The sequence below is a fragment of the Brachyhypopomus gauderio genome, unplaced genomic scaffold (genome assembly GCF_052324685.1).
Source record: "Brachyhypopomus gauderio isolate BG-103 unplaced genomic scaffold, BGAUD_0.2 sc86, whole genome shotgun sequence".
Lineage (NCBI taxonomy): Eukaryota > Metazoa > Chordata > Actinopteri > Gymnotiformes > Hypopomidae > Brachyhypopomus > Brachyhypopomus gauderio.
In genome coordinates this window covers 934,121-954,024 of record NW_027506907.1, presented here as the reverse complement: position 1 = coordinate 954,024, position 19,904 = coordinate 934,121, and the positions used below count along the sequence as shown (strand labels likewise).

Genomic DNA, 19,904 nt, shown 5'->3' with positions numbered 1-19,904 from the left:
TATATACAATATTCATATATAGATTCTTAACGCACCTCATGTGATGTATAAACCCTTAACAAACCAGCTTTGAAAACTGAGGCTTTTGCTGCAGTACATGTCGAGAACAGTAGGAGGTGCTGTTGGACTTAAAACTCGTAGTGAAACATGACCCATATGGTCAGGTGAGCGCGTGTCTCTGTACCTGTTATCTTTACCTGTTGTTTAATCAGTTAAATAAGTTTAGCCTTTTTATGGTATTTTTAACATGTAAATTCGCCTATGTTAAACAATTTAGATACGAGTGGCTAAATTGTCAACATGACAACTGCTAAGTAACCTATATTAACATAATCACCACACGAAACTACAGTATTACGCAGGACAAAAGGAAGTTGGGAAAGACACAACTCACGTCACGTCGAAGGAGTCTCCAAGAAACGAGACTTGTGAGAGCGAGCGTGCTGCGTCTTCTGAATCTACTGCGCGGATTCACACAGTATCAACAATTGCTTTAAATGACTTCACACACACATATATACATGTGTGAATATATTTTAAGATAACGTTTCAACACGTTTACTTTACTTAAATGTAGACTAAACTATGTGAGTGCTTTTATCAGCGATACAATGTGGGCTAAGGTCCACAGTGTCTTCACTGTATTTAGTGCACTGGTCCTGGTTGTGAGTAGCGTTGAAGCAGGTAAGTAGCATACTGAGTTTATGTGTGTCATAGAATATATAAATATGTATGCAATGCAGTAGTAATTGTGTGTGTGTGTAATATATATATATATATATATATATATATATATATATATATATATATATATATATATATATATATATATATATAAAACACAAATATGTATTTCATATACAACATGAACAGTTAATCATATATATAATTATCATTTCTTGTATTTGAAATGTAGGACTCTGACACGACACGCACTTCGTGGTCCGTGTTAAAGGAAGACCCATGACCTTAACCGGGGCATCACAAAATTTATATGAATAGGACGGTTAAGCCATCCATTAACATTTGTCCTAAATCCTGTAGGCCTATTGTTTAATGCAGAAGTTGTTTTTAGTTTGCTTTTAAAGTAACTTTAACATTTGTTCATCAATCATCAGGGTTCCTCTGTCAATTTTATTTCGGACAATTGTGATGGACATTTAGATTACGTTTGTTCTTCCTGTCTCACGCATAGCGCGACACAAACTGGTTAAGATTTTATCAGATCCGAGCTGTAGTGAACGTCAGAGGCGTCAGTAGAGATTTGTGAATGGGGATCTCGGTATATTTTAAATTTGGAGACACGATGACACCTACGTCAGAATGAATTAAAAATATTGACGTTTCAAACTATCAATGTCTTTTATCTTATTTTAGGAAGGGCTAAATTACATTTAAGAGGGCACAGTCCTCTAAAACAGGTCTAACGACGCCCGACCTGAACAGCAGTGACTGTCAGATGGACTTCACGAGTTCGTGGCTTTGATTTATGCCACATTATGAACCACAGGCCACAGTGTTTCTCCTGAGCTCCATGGGCTATCCGATATTTCACACATCATCATACACGCTTTCACTGCGCGCCGCGAAACTGTCTATTTTTAAGCTGCCTATCTGAAAGGCTAAACATTAATGAAACTGGTTTTTAAAAATTAACGTTTATGACGCTGTTAAATCCTATTATCATTATTACGTAGGCACGCCTGGCGTCGCGAGACGACACAGCGCGTTTCATGCAAGTTTCAACAGCACATCTGAATTTGACTTTGTGTCATAAAGAAAAAAATGCCCCGTTTCCCAAAAATACCTGCTACCCTGATTGTTAATCTGCTGTGTAATGTGCCATAAATATGACCCAACTTTCTATTTTTTACATAGTTAATAATAAGCAAAGGTAACGATGTTAAAATATGGAGTTTCTAAATTATGTGCTTTTAAGCACCGGAGACGTTACCAATATATCAGGGACGTTTTTAAAATGCTTAACGTGGTTAAATGTACTAAAACAACCTAGCAGCACCAAATTATTCTCACTTTTTAATAGTCATAGTGGTCATAATGTTCATAATGGTCATGAGTACCATTGTGTGTGTGTGGGGGGGGGGGGGGGGGATGCTAGGTGTTGGGCTGCACAGACGGCTCCATCTCTGTGCAGGGCCTACGGTCTCTGTGTAGAACGTATGGACTATGGTCTGTTTTTCAAAAGTACCCCAAGTAACACCAGGAGGCCTCGCTTATGTCCGAGTACATGGGTGTAACTTTGAAAACTGTTGTGGAGCAAGAACTTGCAGAGAGCAAGTGCTGCCTTCAGTTTAGCTGCGGCTCAGGCTCATGTCCCCTTTAAGAAATCAAGTTCTCGTGCACTCTCACGGTCACTGAAAGGACACCAACACTGGGGCTGAAAGAACGAAGTTCACTGACTCTTTTATGGGTGTTTGTCAAGCCTATGTGATTATGGTCAAGAATTTATGTTCAAGCATATCTGATTTCAACAGTGTCAGACATATGAACATTTGGTTTAAAACAGATGTGCAGTAGGCCAATAATTGTTTCCCATTTAGTTTTAAAAATAATTTCAGTGGTGCCCTGTTTCTTAATTGTGACGTGGGGTTTTTAATTGGCCAAGCAGGGTCCTAACAAGCAGACAAACTAATGGGCTGGTGGGTTTGTTTCTACAGTACTGGGGTACAGAAAACCTTTGTACAATTTCCAACTTGAAAACTTGTCATTTATGTAGGCCTATAATCTGTATTCATTTATCCATTCATCTTTTTTGTTAATTGGCTCATCTGATTTTGCTTACATACATGATTACAGTTGTAGTTACAGTCACATTAGGATTAGGGGTAGACTTTAGGCTTAGCAAGGATTAGGTTCACCGTTTCAATTTACAGCAAGCCAGAAACAAATCTTCCGAATGCTACTGCCAACCCCACATTCCTGATGGCATCTGAGACTGGAAATACACGATTATGAGTCATTAGACACAAAAACATTTATGACAGGCATACGTAGCCGGAAGATAAAGTCTACAGTCTTGGGTGTGGATTGTTGATTTTATAAAACCGCCATGAAGACTGAAATAAATATGTAACATGAATTTGAATTATGGATGTATTTGGTGTGCAGCACATGTGTGGTTGAGCATCAGTGTTTCTATATGTTGTAGTCTGCAACTATAATGTATACATATGTGCTGTAGTCACCAAGTGTAGTGTATACATATATGTTGTAGTGACCAAGTGTAGTGTATACATATATGTTGTAGTGACCAAGTGTAGTGGATACATGTGTTGTTCTCACCAAGTGTAGAGTAAACATGTGTTGTTCTCACCAAGTGTAGAGTAAACATGTGTTGTTCTCACCAAGTGTAGTGAATACCATGATTTATTCACTGCATCAACAATGCAGAGAACCAAACAAACCTGTTTGAATGGCATTCCTGACTTAAAACATACTGTCACTCTCTCTATTTTAGTGTAGGTTTAACAGCTGTACAAACTGAAAAATCTTTTCTCATAAGCCATGCCTCAAATTACAGCCTTAAACCTGGGAAATCTTCAGATATATGTAAACTATATATGTGAACTTTACAAACAATTATTAATGAGAGCAATAACATCAGCTCAAACTAACAGTCCTTCTGTATCTTTCAGGTCTTTCCCCTGTGCTGCCGGCTCCTTACAACGTGTCCGTAACGTGTGACAGCTATGGTGTTGTACTGGACTGGGAGGCCTCAGGTCTCAGCATGGAAGCCCACTTCCTGTTAGAGCTTGTGCCAGACCATGGGTAAGTGCGGCCCACGCCTAACCACGCTCACGCTAGGACTGTCGTGTTAGCTAGCTGGTGCTAGCTAATGACTCACTGAGTTACCAGTCATACAGAAACCTCCGAGGTACTGAAATCACAGGAAGGTTTTAGCTTAGAGTTTCCCTTCAAGATAATTAGTCTAAAACCTGGTTTAATCTGTTCTGGAAACCTAGTTCTTTAAAGTCATTTGTGGATTCTCTAATTGCCTGATTCAAGCAACATGGCCACTAGTTCATCTGCTAGCGTAAAGATCCAGTCTTGCAAAATAGTATGTCATGCTTCTTTGGGATTCCATTCATTGGACATGTATGTATACACATATACAAAAGTGTATAGTCTTAAGAGGAATGAAGAGAAAACACCACAAACCTTTCCTAGTATGTTCAGTTTGTGTCATGTACTGACATCATTTGTACTACATAGTGTGCTGTAGCACTGGTTAAAGTGTTCAACGAAAAACAGCATTTAAATGGTTAGTGTTCATTCTTGAGCAGGCTTCCTTTTATAGCATTCAAAAGATCATGTATAATACATAATTTACATAATGTAGTCTTAAACTATGGTTAAGCACTGGGTTAGTGATGACCTGACCAGTTGACTTCATATAGGAAAAAAAATATTTAAGAATTCTGGCTTTGTGTATGAACATATTGCCCAAGTTAACCATACATGCTGAATGTGAAGAACTGCTGAATGTGACACTTGGTTCCGTCCTGAATGGCTTTTCCAGGAACAGGACAACACGAATCACGGGACGTCGTCATATCAACGTATCTGCTGAGCTGCAGGATGCTGCGTTCAACCGCTACGTTGTGAGGGTGAAGGCCAGGGACGGTACCGGGGAGTCAGAGGCAACCCCGTCACCGATCTTCTCCTACAATCATCTGGCGACTGCAGACATCATTTGTGAGTTTCATCTTCTAATCCTTTATTAGTCCTGAAGCGGATGAGCCTGCAATTGATTTCTTTTTTTTTTTTTTACTAACCCCAGCCACACATTGTGTTCCCCACCTTGTGTTCCCAGGCTACCTTGAGTTTCCTGCCATCCATCTGTCTCCTGGAGACAACCAGCTGATCGTTAGGTTCATCAGCCCATTGCATCTGTATGGACACACACCTGCATTACGCAACCTTACAACTAGCAAAAAAAAGCTAATATACCAAGTCACCAGCAGCCGAGAAGGAGGAAATGGGGTATGTTCACGTCTTTCAAACAATTCTACATATTCTGAATATTGCCATTTACACTTTACTTGTGTATTTATATGTAATTTCTTCATTAAAAATTGTCAAATTAACCATGTTTGATATGCAAATCAATAGACAGAATAGAAAACTAAACAAAGTATACAGTCATGGCCAAAAGTTTTGAGAATGATACATATTAATTTTTACAAAGTCTACTGCTTCAGTTTTTATAATGGCAATTTGCATATACTCCAGAATGTTATAAAGAGTGATCAGCTTAACAGCAATTAATTGCAAAGTCAATATTTGCCTAGAAAATGAACTTTATCCCCCAAAACACATTTCAACTTCATTGCAGCCCTGCCTTAAAAGGACCAGCTAACATTGTTTCAGTGATTGCTCCATTAACACAGGTGTGGGTGTTGATGAGGACAGGGCTGGAGATCAATCTGTCATGATTACGTAAGAAGGAGGCTTTAAAAGGAGGCTGGTGCTTGGCATCATTGTTTCTCTTCTGTTAACCATGGTTATCTCTAAAGAAACACGTGTAGTCTTCATTGCACTACATAAAAATGGCCTAACAGGGAAGAGTATCGCAGCTAGAAAGATTGCACCTCAGTCAACAATCTATCGCATCATCAAGAACTTCAAGGAGAGAGGTTCCATTGTTGCCAAAAAAACTCCAGGGCACCCAAGAAAGACCAGCAAGTGCCAGGACTGTCTCTTAAAAGTGTTTCAGCTGCAGGATCGGGCTACCAGCAGTGCAGAGCTTGCTCAGGAATAGCAGCAGGCAGGTGTGAGAGCATCTGCACGCACTGTGAGGCGGAGACTCTTGGAGCAAGGCCTGGTCTCAAGGAGGGCAGCAAAGAAGCCACTTCTCTCCAGAAAAAAACATCAGGGACAGACTGATATTCTGCAAAAGGTACAGGGAGTGGACTGCTAAGGACTGGGGTAAAGTCATTTTCTCTGATGAATCCCCTTTCCGATTGTTTGGGACATCTGGAAAACAGCTTGTTCGGAGAAGACGAGGTGAGTGCTACCACCAGTCTTGTCTCATGCCAACTGTAAAGCATCCTGAAACCATTCATGTGTGGGGTTGCTTCTCAGCCAAAGGAATCGGCTCTCTCACAGTCTTGCCTAAAATAGCCATGAATAAAGCCATGAATAAAGAATGGTACCAGAATGTCCTCCGAGAGCAACTTCTCCCAACCATCCAAGAGCAGTTTGGTGATCAACAATGCCTTTTCCAGCATGATGGAGCACCTTGCCATAAAGCAAAGGTGATCACTAAATGGCTAAGGAAACAAAACAAAGATTTTGGGTCCATGGCCTGGAAACTCCCCAGATCTTAATCCCATTGAGAACTTGTAGTCAATCATCAAGAGACGGGTGGACAGACAAAAACCTACACATTCTGACAAAATTCAAGCATTGATTGTGCAAGAATGGACTGCTATCAGTCAGGATTTGGTCCAGAAGTTGATTGAGCATGTCACGGAGAATTGCAGAGGTCCTGAAGAAGGGTCAACACTGCAAATATTGACTTACTGCATTAACTGCTGCTTTTGTTACTCATAATATGATTGCAATTATATTTCTGTATGTGACAAACATCTGACAAACACATAAAAACCAGAGGGCAGCAGATCATGTGAAAATATAATATTTGTGTCTCTCAAAACTTTTGGCCATCACTGTACAGTAAACAAAGTTGATTCCATCAATCTCAGCTCGATGCTAAGAGGCTGGGGGAGCCTCCACACAGGTGAGCTTATCGGTGTTCCCACTCAGCGCTCATGTCTTGTCGTTTCAGTCCGACGTAACGTTTACTTGCATTCCCGAGTCGGACATGTGTGAGTGCAGCGTGATGTTTGGCGAAGAGCAAGAGGAGTATTGTGTCACACTCTCCGGAGAAATTAATCAAACCCCCTTACGGAAAACAGAGCCCCTCTGTTACAGAGGCAGACTGAGACCAAGTAAGTCAATGCAGCCACACCTGGACAGTCTTTAAGATGCTAACGATTGTGTACTGCAGGAATTCATACACGCATCTTGTAGGTCATATACGCTTATGTTAATTTCTGATCAATTCCGATTTTGTGTTAAACTTGACAGAGTTACACTGATGGTTCATGCTATGAGCATCTATAATTCTAATAATTATGTTTTTTAAGTTCAATATAACTTGATGGTCCTGGATGCTAGGAGCTCTAATTTCTACAGTTATGCAATTACTATCAGGTTCATGACTTCTCAGATTAGACACCAACTGGTTAATCACAGGTTAAACCACAATCACAGGTGCTCTGCCTTCACTCAAGATGATGATGACTATGATGAGGAGTCTGGCTTTAGACTCTACACTGCACAGTTGAGGTGGTACCTGCTCTAATATTATCCACCCTAACAATGTCCCTAACCTAAGGACAGGGGAGGACTTATGGGATCCTACTGGCACAACACTGTCAAAAAATAGTGATCGTCACTTTTGTTGCTTAACAACAAAAGACTTGTGTAATCTTTCCAAGCATGGTATGTGGAATAGAAGTTTGACCATTTTGATTTCTGACTGGGTAGGTTTTTGTTGAGGGGCAGGTTTGACTGGTTAGCTCTCCTGCGTAGATACTGTAGAGGCTGACTAAGCTTGCTTTGAGATTCTCCATTAGGGAGACAGATCAAATAATGATAGACTTCTGTCCTTACGCAAAAAAACTTTGAAAGATCTGAAAGATCAACTTTCGTAGCGCTAAGTAATTCTTAACCTCGTACGTTACATACGAGGTTACGAAGTACTTAGTGCTACGAACGTTTCGGGAAACCCACCCCAGTTCTGGCTCCTGACTCATCTATACCGTACTGAATTAGTACTGAATGCTACTACAACTGAACGTGAAACCCTCATACTCAAGTACTGAAAATTTGTAATTGGATCATATTTGCAATCAAGCTCACAACTGTAATCAAGTCAGACTGCCACCTGCAAGGTGTCACTCATCAGAACTCCCACATAAGACTGACGGAGGTGATCCACTGGCTCTCCTGTTGATCCTCCACAGGTCCTTCAGTCAAAGTTTACCTCATCCCAGTGATGGTCTCTGTGGCAGTGATCAGTGCTGTATTGCTTCTTAAATTATGTCTGCAAAAGGCAATCAAGAAGAAAAATCTGACGAAGTTCCCAAAGATTCTGGTATGTTTTGGTTTCATTCAATTACCTATTTAGCCAAATTAATTCAGTTGAGATAATCTACCAATCACTAAATCACATTCAACTAAATATTTAGCTTAACTATTCCATTCAGCTATTTGATAGCCATTTACACATGTGTACACACACTACTAAACTGTGTGCACATGTGCATATATACACACACACGCGCGTGCATGTGCAAGTTGTTTGACTAGTTTGTTGCTCGCTTTTCTGGTTTGCCAGGAGAACAAGCTAAAATTCAAACACCTGAACACAATCCTGAAGATGGAAACCGACCCCGTGGTGGAAAACCCCGTGGTGGAACCCGACATTGCAACATCTCTGAAGAGTGACTTGCCAGACAGCACCGTCCTGCTGGAGACGTTAGCCAACAGCACGCAGCACTTGGATAACTACAGCTCTCTTATTAGTGAGAACAATACAGGGAAGGATTCGGGCAGCTGGGATCCGATAGAAAAATATGGCATAGAAACTACCAGCAGCTTTGCATCGGATTATGACTGCCCGCACAGAATTGAAATGAGCCCTGGAGATTTCGTAGACAGCTACGGCCCGCGAGACACGTTGTGAAACCCTGAGTGGCCAAATCGCAACCAATAAGGAAAAAGAAGGGGCTCGCCAGCCAATGACAATAGACAAAAAAAAACTTTTTAGATTTGAGAGGAATGCCGTTTCTGATGCTGGACTGGTAGCATTGGTCTGAACAAGCACCTATCTTTCCATCTGTGGTCATATTTCTGTTGGTCTTCTCAGACCTTGGTGTTTTCAAACAGGTCCTGTACAAGACTCCTGTTCCACACCAGCTCACAGGTGCAGGAGAGTGCCTGGCGTCCTTCGGTTGATCCCGCCTCTCAAATGAAGCCACATTGCAAAATCAACCGATGTTGATCAGCCTGAGTTGAACAGGCTTCCTGAGCGCAAGCCCATAATATGACCAGCAGATGAACGAATTGTTATCCTTATTCGTTTGAAATACATGAAGGTTTTAATAAAGAAATGGAATTTTACTGAATTTCAATTAAACTTTGTGCTGCTCAATATGCTTTATATTAAAATTTTCTGAAAAGTAACTCCAGTATACTCTAGTAAAGGATACAGAGGCAGTCAAAACTGTAGTGAAGTATGAGGTTTGAATAGAAACCACATTTCAGACAGAGGTCTGAAAAGCACCAGCACCAGGACATGCAAGCCGCAATATCACACACTCAGCTTAGCAAAGGAGACGTCAACCGCTTAGCAGCCAAAATGTCAGCGCTCACTGGGTAAGTAAACCTTGTTTAATTAACAAAATGAACTAAATCACAGGAACAAAGACTTGTACCTTTATAAAAGCAACATAAACCCTTCTGACCCACCCATCAGAAGAAAAGACGCCTACTTTTACTAAACCAACAGAGAAAAAGGAAGTTAAACAAGGAACCAAAAAACACTCTAAATACATGCGGCCACATGGTCACAGTGAAGGGTGGGAACAGGAGAGACAGTCGTGGTGATGACGTGAGGTGTAGCGCAAACAAGAGTCTCTTCACGAGGTCAACAGAGGCCTTTTATGCAGCTCTGCAGATTGCCCTTGTGTGTGCTGAATCAAATGTGGGTGGAGTCCTTAAAGTGGGTGGAGATCTTAAACGTGGGTGGAGTCTTAGAGCCATTGTCACGTCTCTCTCCACAATCTTGGCAAGATGCGTAGTTCCAAGAGGTGAAACCTGTTCGTGTTCAAAACAGTAGCTATATATAAATGAGGATTCTAGGAAATGAAAGCTGCAAAGGAATTTAAAACTGGAACTTCACAAGGTGTTTAGAGAGAAACAGATAAATCATTATAAACAACATTTCAATGCATATTGCATTAATTACACAGGTTTATTGGTGTCAGCCGATACTATACCAGCATTGTAGCTACGACTCAAGTTAAAGAGCTGATCTGTACTGCACTGTTTAGAACTTCAAGGAAATATTGTGATTTTAACATGTTTTGCACATAAACTTGATTCACCTTCTAGAACTTCAGAAGCACATCTACATGCAATCATCTGCTTCCACTCCAGCTGCTATATCCATCTTGATAATGGCACAATATTGACTATTTAACATTTCTCGATTTCATGACTCCAGTCCCAGAAGCAAAAGTGTACAGTAAAGAAAATCAGATGCCCTGACAAGATGCAGGTTAAATATTTAATTCACCAACAATTGTTTATCTTAAATCCGACATAACCATACGTGTCATCAGTGAAGGTCTTGCATATGAAGTCAATCCAGCAGCAACCACGTTAAAAAGCCAGAGTGTGAGAAGAGTCTCCGGCACGTCCCGTCAGCTCCCGCGAGTGGAGGAGTGTGTGGAGTCTCTCGGCCCGCCGAGCCGGGGCGTCTGGGGCCGGCAGGACGGGCGTGGAGGGAGGTGCAGGGCTCTAGGAGAGCTTCAGGCCCTGAACGTTTGCCCTCAGACCAGCCATCTGCTTCTCCTGCTCCTGCTTCTCCTGCTTAAACGCCACCTTATTCATCTTCTTCTCCGCTCGTCTCTCCTGAGAGCAAATGGGATAGAAGCCAACATCAGAAAACTGGGATCCCTCACGATGCACCACGACATGCACAATACACGACAGTAACAAAAATATATATATATATTTGTTACTGTCATGTATTGTGCATGTCGTGGTGCATCGTGAGGGATCCCAAACGTTTTCTTTCATTGGTTTGGCATCTTTTTTTTTCTTCTCATTTTTTATGTCAAAAATAATATGCAAACCTTTGACTTTGACCTTTGCTACTGTATATAGTTCAATACATTATTATTGCAGTTCATGCAGTAATTTTTTCTTTGGAAACAAAGACAAAAATACATTTAGCCTATTTAATTTATGCAATAGTGTAAAGTTGGCAAAATTAACAAAACAAGTGAAAAACTATGTTTAGTATTCAGAATCCGGCATTCGGCCAAATGTTTGTTTTTGTTTGGTTTCGGCCTAAAATTTTCATTTCGGGGCTTCCCTAATGTAGGATTCATCTTGTCGTCAGAATCAAAGATCAAATGTGTAGACATCACACCCCTAGTGTTGAACTTTGCTGAGGGACTCTGGATGTGACCGTGTATTTTGCCAGTTTGTCTGCTGTGATGTTTTTGGCACGCAGTTTTGCTGACATGGTCTTCCACCTGCCAACGTCTTGAATCAGATCACACACAAGTCCAGGCAGAACGGCAAAACACAGTTGGCTCATGTTCCAACACAATGGCAACGCGCGAAAGGCCTAGAAACTGGTCCAGACACGCCCTGGAAAAATGGACAGAGTTCTAACGCACCTACCATGGAGCCCTTAGCTACACCGGCTACTGCTTCCATCACCACCAACCCCCCCACACACATGCAAATCTCCCCTCTACACACACAAACGGGTGTAGTACCTTCCTCTCGTCTTTAACGGCCTGCTTCCTGAGTTTGCGCTGCTCCGTGCTCTCGTGCCGGGACCGTGGCTGGGTGGAGGCGCGGGGCAGGTCAGAATCGTTGATGCGCTCCATGCGCTCCACCTGCCGTGCCGTCGGCCCGTTCTTGGGCAGCACGTCCAGGGGGATCCCAGTCTTACCGGACACGCGGATCTGCTTGGGATGCTGCACACGCACGGACAACGCATGGGTCAACCAATCAAAGCTCGGAAAGCATTTATCAAATACTGCGCTGTCCAATCTGCATGTTTCTGAGCCACTGTCTCACATGCAAGCTGATTGGTTAATGCCGACTTTAGACTTCACTCACCTTGGGTGGCTCATTAATCAACTTTGGATGATTGTAGAGGTTTGAGTAAGTGCCTGCAGGAGAAAACAACATGGTCTTGTTCACAGCTGGATAAAACGCATCTTCAGTAATCTGGTGTTTTCAAATATTAAATCCATCATGCTGGAGGGATGTATTTGACCTCTGCAGCAACCAGTGTTAAATGTAGATTAGATGGAACTCGGGATTGCATGGCATGAAGTGAGATTTGAGGTGATCACTCACTGATGATGGTCTCACAATCCCATTTCTCAGCAGGGGGCTCCTCAATAACCAGTGTTTCCATCTCGTGCTCTTCATCTTCATCATCCTCGTCTTCCTTGATCGAGGGCAGCTCAGGTGGACCCAGCTGATTTGGCTTCTGGAACCTATGATGTTACGCCAAACGCACACACACGGAACGCAGACGACCACACACACACACACACAGGAATGCTGAGAGGTCTAAAAATGAACTAGAGGGACACGGGCAGGAACGGACATGCACGTGCAGCGCACACACACACACACACACACACACACACACACACACACACACACACTTACTCTTTCTCCTTCTGTTTGAAGTAGTCCTGGATGACCTCATCCAAGCGCATGCTGCCTGGGTCAATAAAACCCTCCAGCTCCGCGTTGTCCAGAGCACCGATCTCATCATCATCAAACTGCTCAAAGAACTGCAAGCACACAGACCGGCCATCAATGTCTCTCTCACACACAGGCCATCACGGTCACACACAGGCCATCACGGTCACACACACACACACACACACACACACACACACACACACACACACACACACACACACACACACACACTTCATAATTTCCCTAGTGACTGTCTGGACACGCTCGGGTATACCTTTTCAAAGCGGTCGTCGAGGAGGGTGAGCTGCTCATTACGCCGCATGACGGAGGAGGTCAGGGAGTAGTCGGTGAAACGGCTCTTCGTTTCACATTTCATAAACATGCACCGTCCCCGCCTGCCTTCATCACTCTCCTCATCCTCACTTCCGTCATCCTCCGACACACCACCGGCCGAGTCGTTGTTCTGCTCTTCCTCTTCACCGCTCTCGTCTGTGGACTCCCACTCCCCATCATCGTCATCACCACCTTCATCACTGCAGTGTTTCAATATGATTGCATGGGTTCAGAGAAACCAGATTACATCTCCACAGCATCATCTAACAGGCATTCCTGCAGCACTAGTGTCATTTCTAAGAGCTTTTCACTAGAAGAGTCCTGCAAGCCATGAAAATGCACCTGCTCACTTGTAACCCACATTACCAACATTAGAACAAGAATATCTGCTCTAAGAGGAAGGAAAATGTTTGTAAAGGAATGTTTGTAAAGGAATGGTTGTAAAGGAATGGCTGCATATAGTTCTACACTTGTTTATAGGTTATGTACTGAGAAACTAATCTTATTCTGAGGAACAATTGTCAAAGAAAGGAGGTGGGATACAACCAACTTACACTACTAGTCAAACGTTTGGGATCATTCCCAAATTTCCTAGTTTTCCAAAGAAAGACACACGCAATTCACAATTTTGTATTTTCACACAATTCACAAACAATTTTGTCCATTGCATAATCAATTTAAATGTATTATTATTATTATGTATATGATTTTTAAAGAATGAAAACATGTTATGTCCTATTCTTTTGTTTAGCAACTGAAGCATCAGTAGGTGCTGGCTTTCTTACAGGCTGAAAATCGCCAACTTTCTTCAGATGTCCATCAGTCTGTTGTGTGACGAAAGGAATCTTATCAAGCTGTGGACTACTCCCTTTACACAGTAGGCCAAACTGGCTCTAGCAAGGACAGATAAAGGAGTGGAGGCCCTGATGCACAACTGTGCAAGAAGATAAAGATCTTTGAGTGTGCAGTTTGAGACAAAGACGCCTCATAGTCTGCCACTAAATTGCAGCCCGTCAAACATGCGTCAGCAAACAAGTTAAGAGGCGACTTCAGGATGCTGCATGGCAGAATGACCAACAAAAAGCCATACGTCACATTGGCCAATAAAACGAAGAGACTGCGATGAGCCAACCAAAAAAAGACATGGGACACTAGAAGAAGGTGTAGTGGACAGATGAGTCCAGGTTTCAGGTCTTTGGAGCAAACAGAAGAACAATTCTGAAATCAATGAAAAGATGCAAGACCAATGCTTAATGCCACCTGTCAAGCATGGCGGATGCAATGTGATGGCCTGGGGATGCATTGAGGGTGGTAAAATAGGAGAGTTATATAAAGTGGAAGGCATCTTAAAGAAAGATGGCTACCATAAGATTTTGCAACTTTGGACATTGCGGCCAATTTCATCCTATAATGAACCGAAACACACCTCCAAAATGTGTTAGCAATATTTAAAAAATAGGAAGTCTGTCCGAATTTGGACTGCGAGACTGGATCTCTGGTTCTGAACCCTATTGAGCTGGTGTGGGACTAGCCTGACCCATGTTGTGGGAGATTGACAACTCGAATGCATAGGGTTTGCCTGGCTGGAATTGCTGCAAAAGGTGGCCGTTCTGATTAAGGCAAAATATGAAGCACACAGTCATCATTTCATTTCAAATCAAATTTTCTTTCTCTGATGATGTCTGCATGTCCTACTTATTCACTATATTTCTTAATCTTGTGTGTGTTTGCATTGAAAACAAGAAAATTTTACAGTGATCCCAAACATTTGAGAAGTGTGTATCTAACATTTTGTGCAGATAAGAATCAAGAGTCATTACCCAATTATCTTAGAATTCCTAATTATTCACAGCTAAGAAAACACTCGCTTCACCAACACCAGAGAACCATGGTAGGCCACACCAACCCCTTGCTGCTGTCTCCTGGCATGACGTCATTGGCCTTTATGACAAAGTCGTCATCCAGGATGTTCTCAGGGTCGTCGAAGTCGAAGTCCTCGTCCAACCCTGCCACGATGTCAGGGTCCATGTCAAGCCGGGGACCTGCAGGGCCACGGAAGTCGTTTACTCAGTCTGAGGTCAGAGCCACCACACTGCCCATGTGGTACTGGCACCAGGCCAAGGCTGCACACAACCACACGGACACCCACGCACATCATCATCATCATCTACAGCTGAAGATGGTGCACTGCGTCACCCCCAGAGGCAGTCAAATGTCCACCTACAGCTTTTGACAGACTTGCCAGAGTGAACTACTGAGGTAAAACAGAACGTCATAAAACAGAAGAAGCCACTCTGAATATTCATAGAATCTCCAGGTCATGTCCTGAGATTTTCAGATACATAAGCAAACAGAACTTGTCAGTCACTCACTGCCCGACAAGGGACGTGCATGCTTGTGGTGTCTAATCTACTCACCAGACACAGGGGCTGCTTTGTTTAACAAACCCACTTCCTCCTCAAACTCAGAGGCGAACACAGACGATGGCAACGTAAGGGATGACACCTGCAGTTCAGAGATGGGGAAAACGACCACAGTGGCGTGAGACAATGGGGACACGTGACTCCATTCAGGGTTTATGTCAAGGACGTGCATGTAAGTGGAAACACTAAAGTGTGTGCGTCAGAGCTGAGCCTTCCAGTTAGTAGCTGGAGAACTCTTTTGGATTCAGAGTTGGTCCAGTATTGCAATGTTTCTCACCTAAACTGTAAACCACAACAAACAGCAACAAAACAAAACATGAAACCAGCCTTACAGGAATCACAACAACTTCTTCCTCGCATCCATCTCCTTCCTCTTCAAAGGTCAGAGGTTGCGTGTCACGGTGCGGTCGGGAGGCTGAGACCAGCTCTGCGGGCTGTGACGTCTCTCGGAGGTGCTGCAGGTAGTCATAGTCGTCGTCGAAGAACACACCGAACTTCCTCTGCTCCTCCATCCTCTTTTCCGCCTCCACCTGCAGAACACCCCTGAGCTTTACGGACATTTTACACCCGTTCCGGCTGGGCCGGGCCGTGTCTTGGAAAAAGCACTTTTACAACATGCTACTCGTCACTGGCGAGCAGCGCTCCAGCTTGTTCTCAGACATGTGAATGTCCACATCCACTGGACATGCGCGAACGTCTGTCTCACCTTTGTGGTGGGTAAAAGAACATGTTGAGGGGCCTTCTCGTCTGCTGCCAGAGGGTCCTTCTGACTCCTGTGCACCAGATGGAAGGACACTGCATTCTTCTTGCATATGAAAGCCTTCTTCTTTCTGTGAGGCTGTACAGAGCAGACAGGTGTGATTACTGCACGTGAGGATAGGAAATGGGTTCACCGTTACTGGTTAATGCCTGACATTTCCAGTTAACAGTGACTACTGGTGACTCCTGGAATGACTCTCTCACAATTAAAGTTCTCTCTAGTCTCCCAAAACAGAACTACGCCTATGCCTGTATCCATCACGTGCTCAATCTTTAAAGCTTGACTACTAGCTAGCTATATGCCCTAGCAGTGATTACTTAATGTGAGTCTTCAGCTTGTCTTAGCTTGTTTAGATATCTGATCTTCAGCCTTTCGCCAGTTTTCAAATTCTCGAATTTCGATTCTAACTAGGAACGTAGCTTGCTAGGACAATAACTATAAACAAATGATATTAGAAAGATACTTCCCTCGTTAGCCAGATAAATAGCTATGCTAGCTAAATGGCATATTGTCAGATAGCTAAAAGTCTAAATGCAAATGTCCGCTTACCATTTTGTTTAAAGTGTGCGTTAAAAGTGAACTTGGCCTCTTTACGTATAATGCTGTCAAATTAACTCAAAGACATGAACTTTAGAATAAGTTAAAACGCAAACTTAGCTTGTATTCCCAGGGACACTGTTAAGACACATGTTTTTTCGGCCATTTTTGGATCACACCAGAGTAACGGTACAAGGGGATGTCGTTTTAAAAACAGAGCACAAAGGTAATTGTAACACAATTTTTGTAATTAATTACGTAACAAGCATTAAGACTAATTAAGAATAATTTCGGATGCATTTATTTCCAAGACATACATAAGGATAGCAGCACCATTTTAAAACCCGCTGCCTCCGTTTTGGTTCAGTCCACCCTACGTCACAGTAAACGTCACACGTGTGTCACTTTGATAAACCGAACGACCACTGGTGATTCATTAAGGCTGAATCTGAAATGCCATACTTCGCTCCTATTCAGTACGTCAAAGCAGTACGAGATGACAGGTAGTTTGTCCGAGGTTATGAAAAATGCCCAGTCGCCTACTGAAAGAACTCAATTGATTTAACGCTTGAGCAGAACGTGCTGCATTGAAATCTAGTGCCCACTGCTTAAGTACTGCACTTCGGATTCACCGAAGACGCTCTTTTAAATTTACAGCGCGAACAGCTTTACTGCGGATAAATGCACACATCACATCTATTAAATGTGATAAACTGCTATGTCATTAATTTATGACTAAATATATATGCACGAACGACGCTTTCAGGAGCCTTTTGAACCACTGTTAAAAAAATTGGTTCGGTATCCGGAGACTCGGTCACACAGGTGACACACGAGTGACATCTGCTGTTAAGATTATGTATTGCAGGCCTGACAGCTACACCAGAGCCACTTATATAACTGTCAGCAACTCCGATACTAGTTTATGTTTCTGTGTCTTATTTACATGTAAATCAAAGATTGACTGCTAGATTAATTTATGATGTTTGTTATTGGTATGTAAAGAGGGGTCAATTATGATTATAGGGTAGATAGCGTCCTTTGGGTGAAGGACTAGAAATGTGTTAAAAGATGCGCATTACTGATCTCTAGAGGGCGCTCCTGAGTTTGTATTAAAACTGTGAGGGCTCAGACTATGGCGTGACGTTGGTGTAACTGGACACAATCGAGGACGAACTGCTCTACCCAGTAGGTAAGTGGGTCTCCGTACATTTCTGAGTGTAGATCAGTGAACCTCAACTATGGCGTCTGAATCCTGGCATGACTGTCAAAGCGCTTATCTGACACCTGAACTCTTATAAATGATGGATATCTCTGACCACACAGAGGTAAGTAATGTAACAGTTTAAACCATTAATCTATATATAACCTGGTGTTAATAAGTGTGTTTCTGCTTCCCTTTGGTAATATAAATGTAAAATGTTGAGGAAAATGTAAATGTAAATAAATGATCAAGCGTATATCATGCGTGCAGTTGTATACAAACATCAAAGGATTATGAAATGAAATTAAAAGCCATGGAATGATGTGTACAAATATAATGGAGTAAATCTTTTTCTATTGCCTTTGAGGTCAGGGCTTAATAGAGTTGTTAAAAAATATCTAATGTAATTGAAATTCCAGTGTCATTTTGACATGGTGTTATAAATGGTAGCATGTATACATGACATTTATTGTACATACAGCAGGGGTGTCAAACATAAGGCCCGCCAGCCGTAACCGGCCCGCCAGGGGGTTTAATCCAGCCCGCCGAATAAACCTGCATTATTTAAGAAGAATAAACTCAATTTAATTTAATATCTGCAGTTCCTATATTGTTTTTGTCAGTTCTTTCAACTCAACTCAACTCAATTTATATAGCACTTTAAAAACAGCTATGGCCGTGCCAAAGTGCTGTACAGAGGATACAATCAGTTAAAAGAACATATCACAAGGTATGTAACAACCTGTGAATATAACATGTTAAGAAATAATACAGTATAAAAACTAGATAAACAAAAACCTTTGTTACGTAGGGCTACGCCCCCCTCTCCTAACTGTCACTCCAGTTTCCCTGTTCCTGGTGTCTGTGTGGTTCCCTGCTCCTTGATCCCGCCTTGCTGTTTGTTTCTATGGTTTCCCCACGTCTGCCACGCCCATGTCGTTATTGTCTTCACCTGTTTCTAATCTAATTCAATGTATTTTTTAGGGGTGTCATGATTCTCTAAATCCTCGATTCGATTGTATTTCCAATTTTAGGGTCTTGATTCGATTCTCGATTTACAGCAGAAAGGCCTATGCCAATTTTAGATTAGTCTATGGCAGGGGTCGGCAACCTATGGCACGCGTGCCACTGTTGGCACGCCGAGGCATAATCACTGGCGCGCGCCAAGCTGGACCAGCATCAGCAAAAAAATGTAATAATAAAAAATCTCAGACAGAGAGCACGATCCTCCAATCGAAATCGTTCCTCAACGCTCTGCACTCAGCTCTCGCCACAGACCCATGTTTAAATTTGTTTAAATAACCGTAACGGCCGCACGGCGCTGCGTGTGACGTAATCCGATTATTTATTATGGTTTATACTTTCGCGAGTGACTGTAGCGCGAGACTCTGCACACCTCGCGCGAACGGCGGAGGCGTTTATAGTCTTTGCAGTGTTCTCCAAAACGATGTGTGGTAATAGGGCTGGGTATTGATTCAAATTCCAAGAATCGATCCGATTCTGAAGATTAAGAATCGATTTTTTTCGATTTAATCGATTTGATCCAATTCGGGGTTTAGTGTTATTTAAAATGTATTTGAACTGTTTCCTGACTGTGTACAGAAGCAACATGTTAAAACTAGTATTATATAGATATTAATCAGCAAATAGTTACTGGTAGTTGGTAGTTACTGATGGCTGGAAGACTGGTGAAAAGGGTCATCATAAATCTACCTTCAAGAAAGGTAATCCAGGACAATAAACAGAGGACATCTTTGAGGTGTCTATATCTGCAACAGTGGGACACTAACAGTCCTACTGGGACACTAACCAGTGCATTATTATTATGATTGAAATAATTAAGAATTCACCCAAAAGCTGTTGCTACCAAATGCATTTTTATTTTTAAAGTGCTCACACTTAATAAACTGAAAGTATAAAATGTAAACGTGTATTTTTCTTTAAAGTGAGAATATAAGAACAGAACTCTCACATTACGGTCCCCGACCCCTCCGTTTTGGGCGTGTTAACGTCGTCTGCGTCTAATCGTCTACGTCGGTGTATCTCCGTGGGTGCGGGTGCGTCTTGTGATAGTCCTCACCTGTGACTC

At 42.3% G+C, this 19,904-nt stretch overlaps 2 protein-coding genes across 2 annotated transcripts; one reads left to right on the top strand and one right to left on the bottom strand.

The window, feature by feature from the left end:
- Positions 1 to 211: 211 nt before the first annotated feature.
- Positions 212 to 8,892, top strand: ifngr1 (interferon gamma receptor 1). Its single transcript, XM_076991791.1, has 7 exons — positions 212 to 684; positions 3,657 to 3,789; positions 4,541 to 4,716; positions 4,835 to 5,004; positions 6,812 to 6,974; positions 8,055 to 8,185; positions 8,429 to 8,892. The coding sequence occupies exons 1-7, from the start codon at positions 612 to 614 to the stop codon at positions 8,774 to 8,776; spliced, it is 1,194 nt and encodes a 397-aa protein (XP_076847906.1). The 5' UTR covers positions 212 to 611; the 3' UTR covers positions 8,777 to 8,892.
- A 569-nt stretch (positions 8,893 to 9,461) lies between these two features.
- ltv1 (LTV1 ribosome biogenesis factor) lies at positions 9,462 to 16,848 on the bottom strand. The gene is made up of 11 exons (XM_076991789.1): positions 16,624 to 16,848; positions 16,021 to 16,152; positions 15,647 to 15,844; positions 15,309 to 15,396; positions 14,798 to 14,933; positions 12,833 to 13,091; positions 12,520 to 12,647; positions 12,199 to 12,341; positions 11,956 to 12,008; positions 11,607 to 11,810; positions 9,462 to 10,728 (listed from the first exon to the last, which is right to left on the bottom strand). The coding sequence occupies exons 1-11, from the start codon at positions 16,624 to 16,626 to the stop codon at positions 10,615 to 10,617; spliced, it is 1,458 nt and encodes a 485-aa protein (XP_076847904.1). The 5' UTR covers positions 16,627 to 16,848; the 3' UTR covers positions 9,462 to 10,614.
- Positions 16,849 to 19,904: the final 3,056 nt, after the last annotated feature.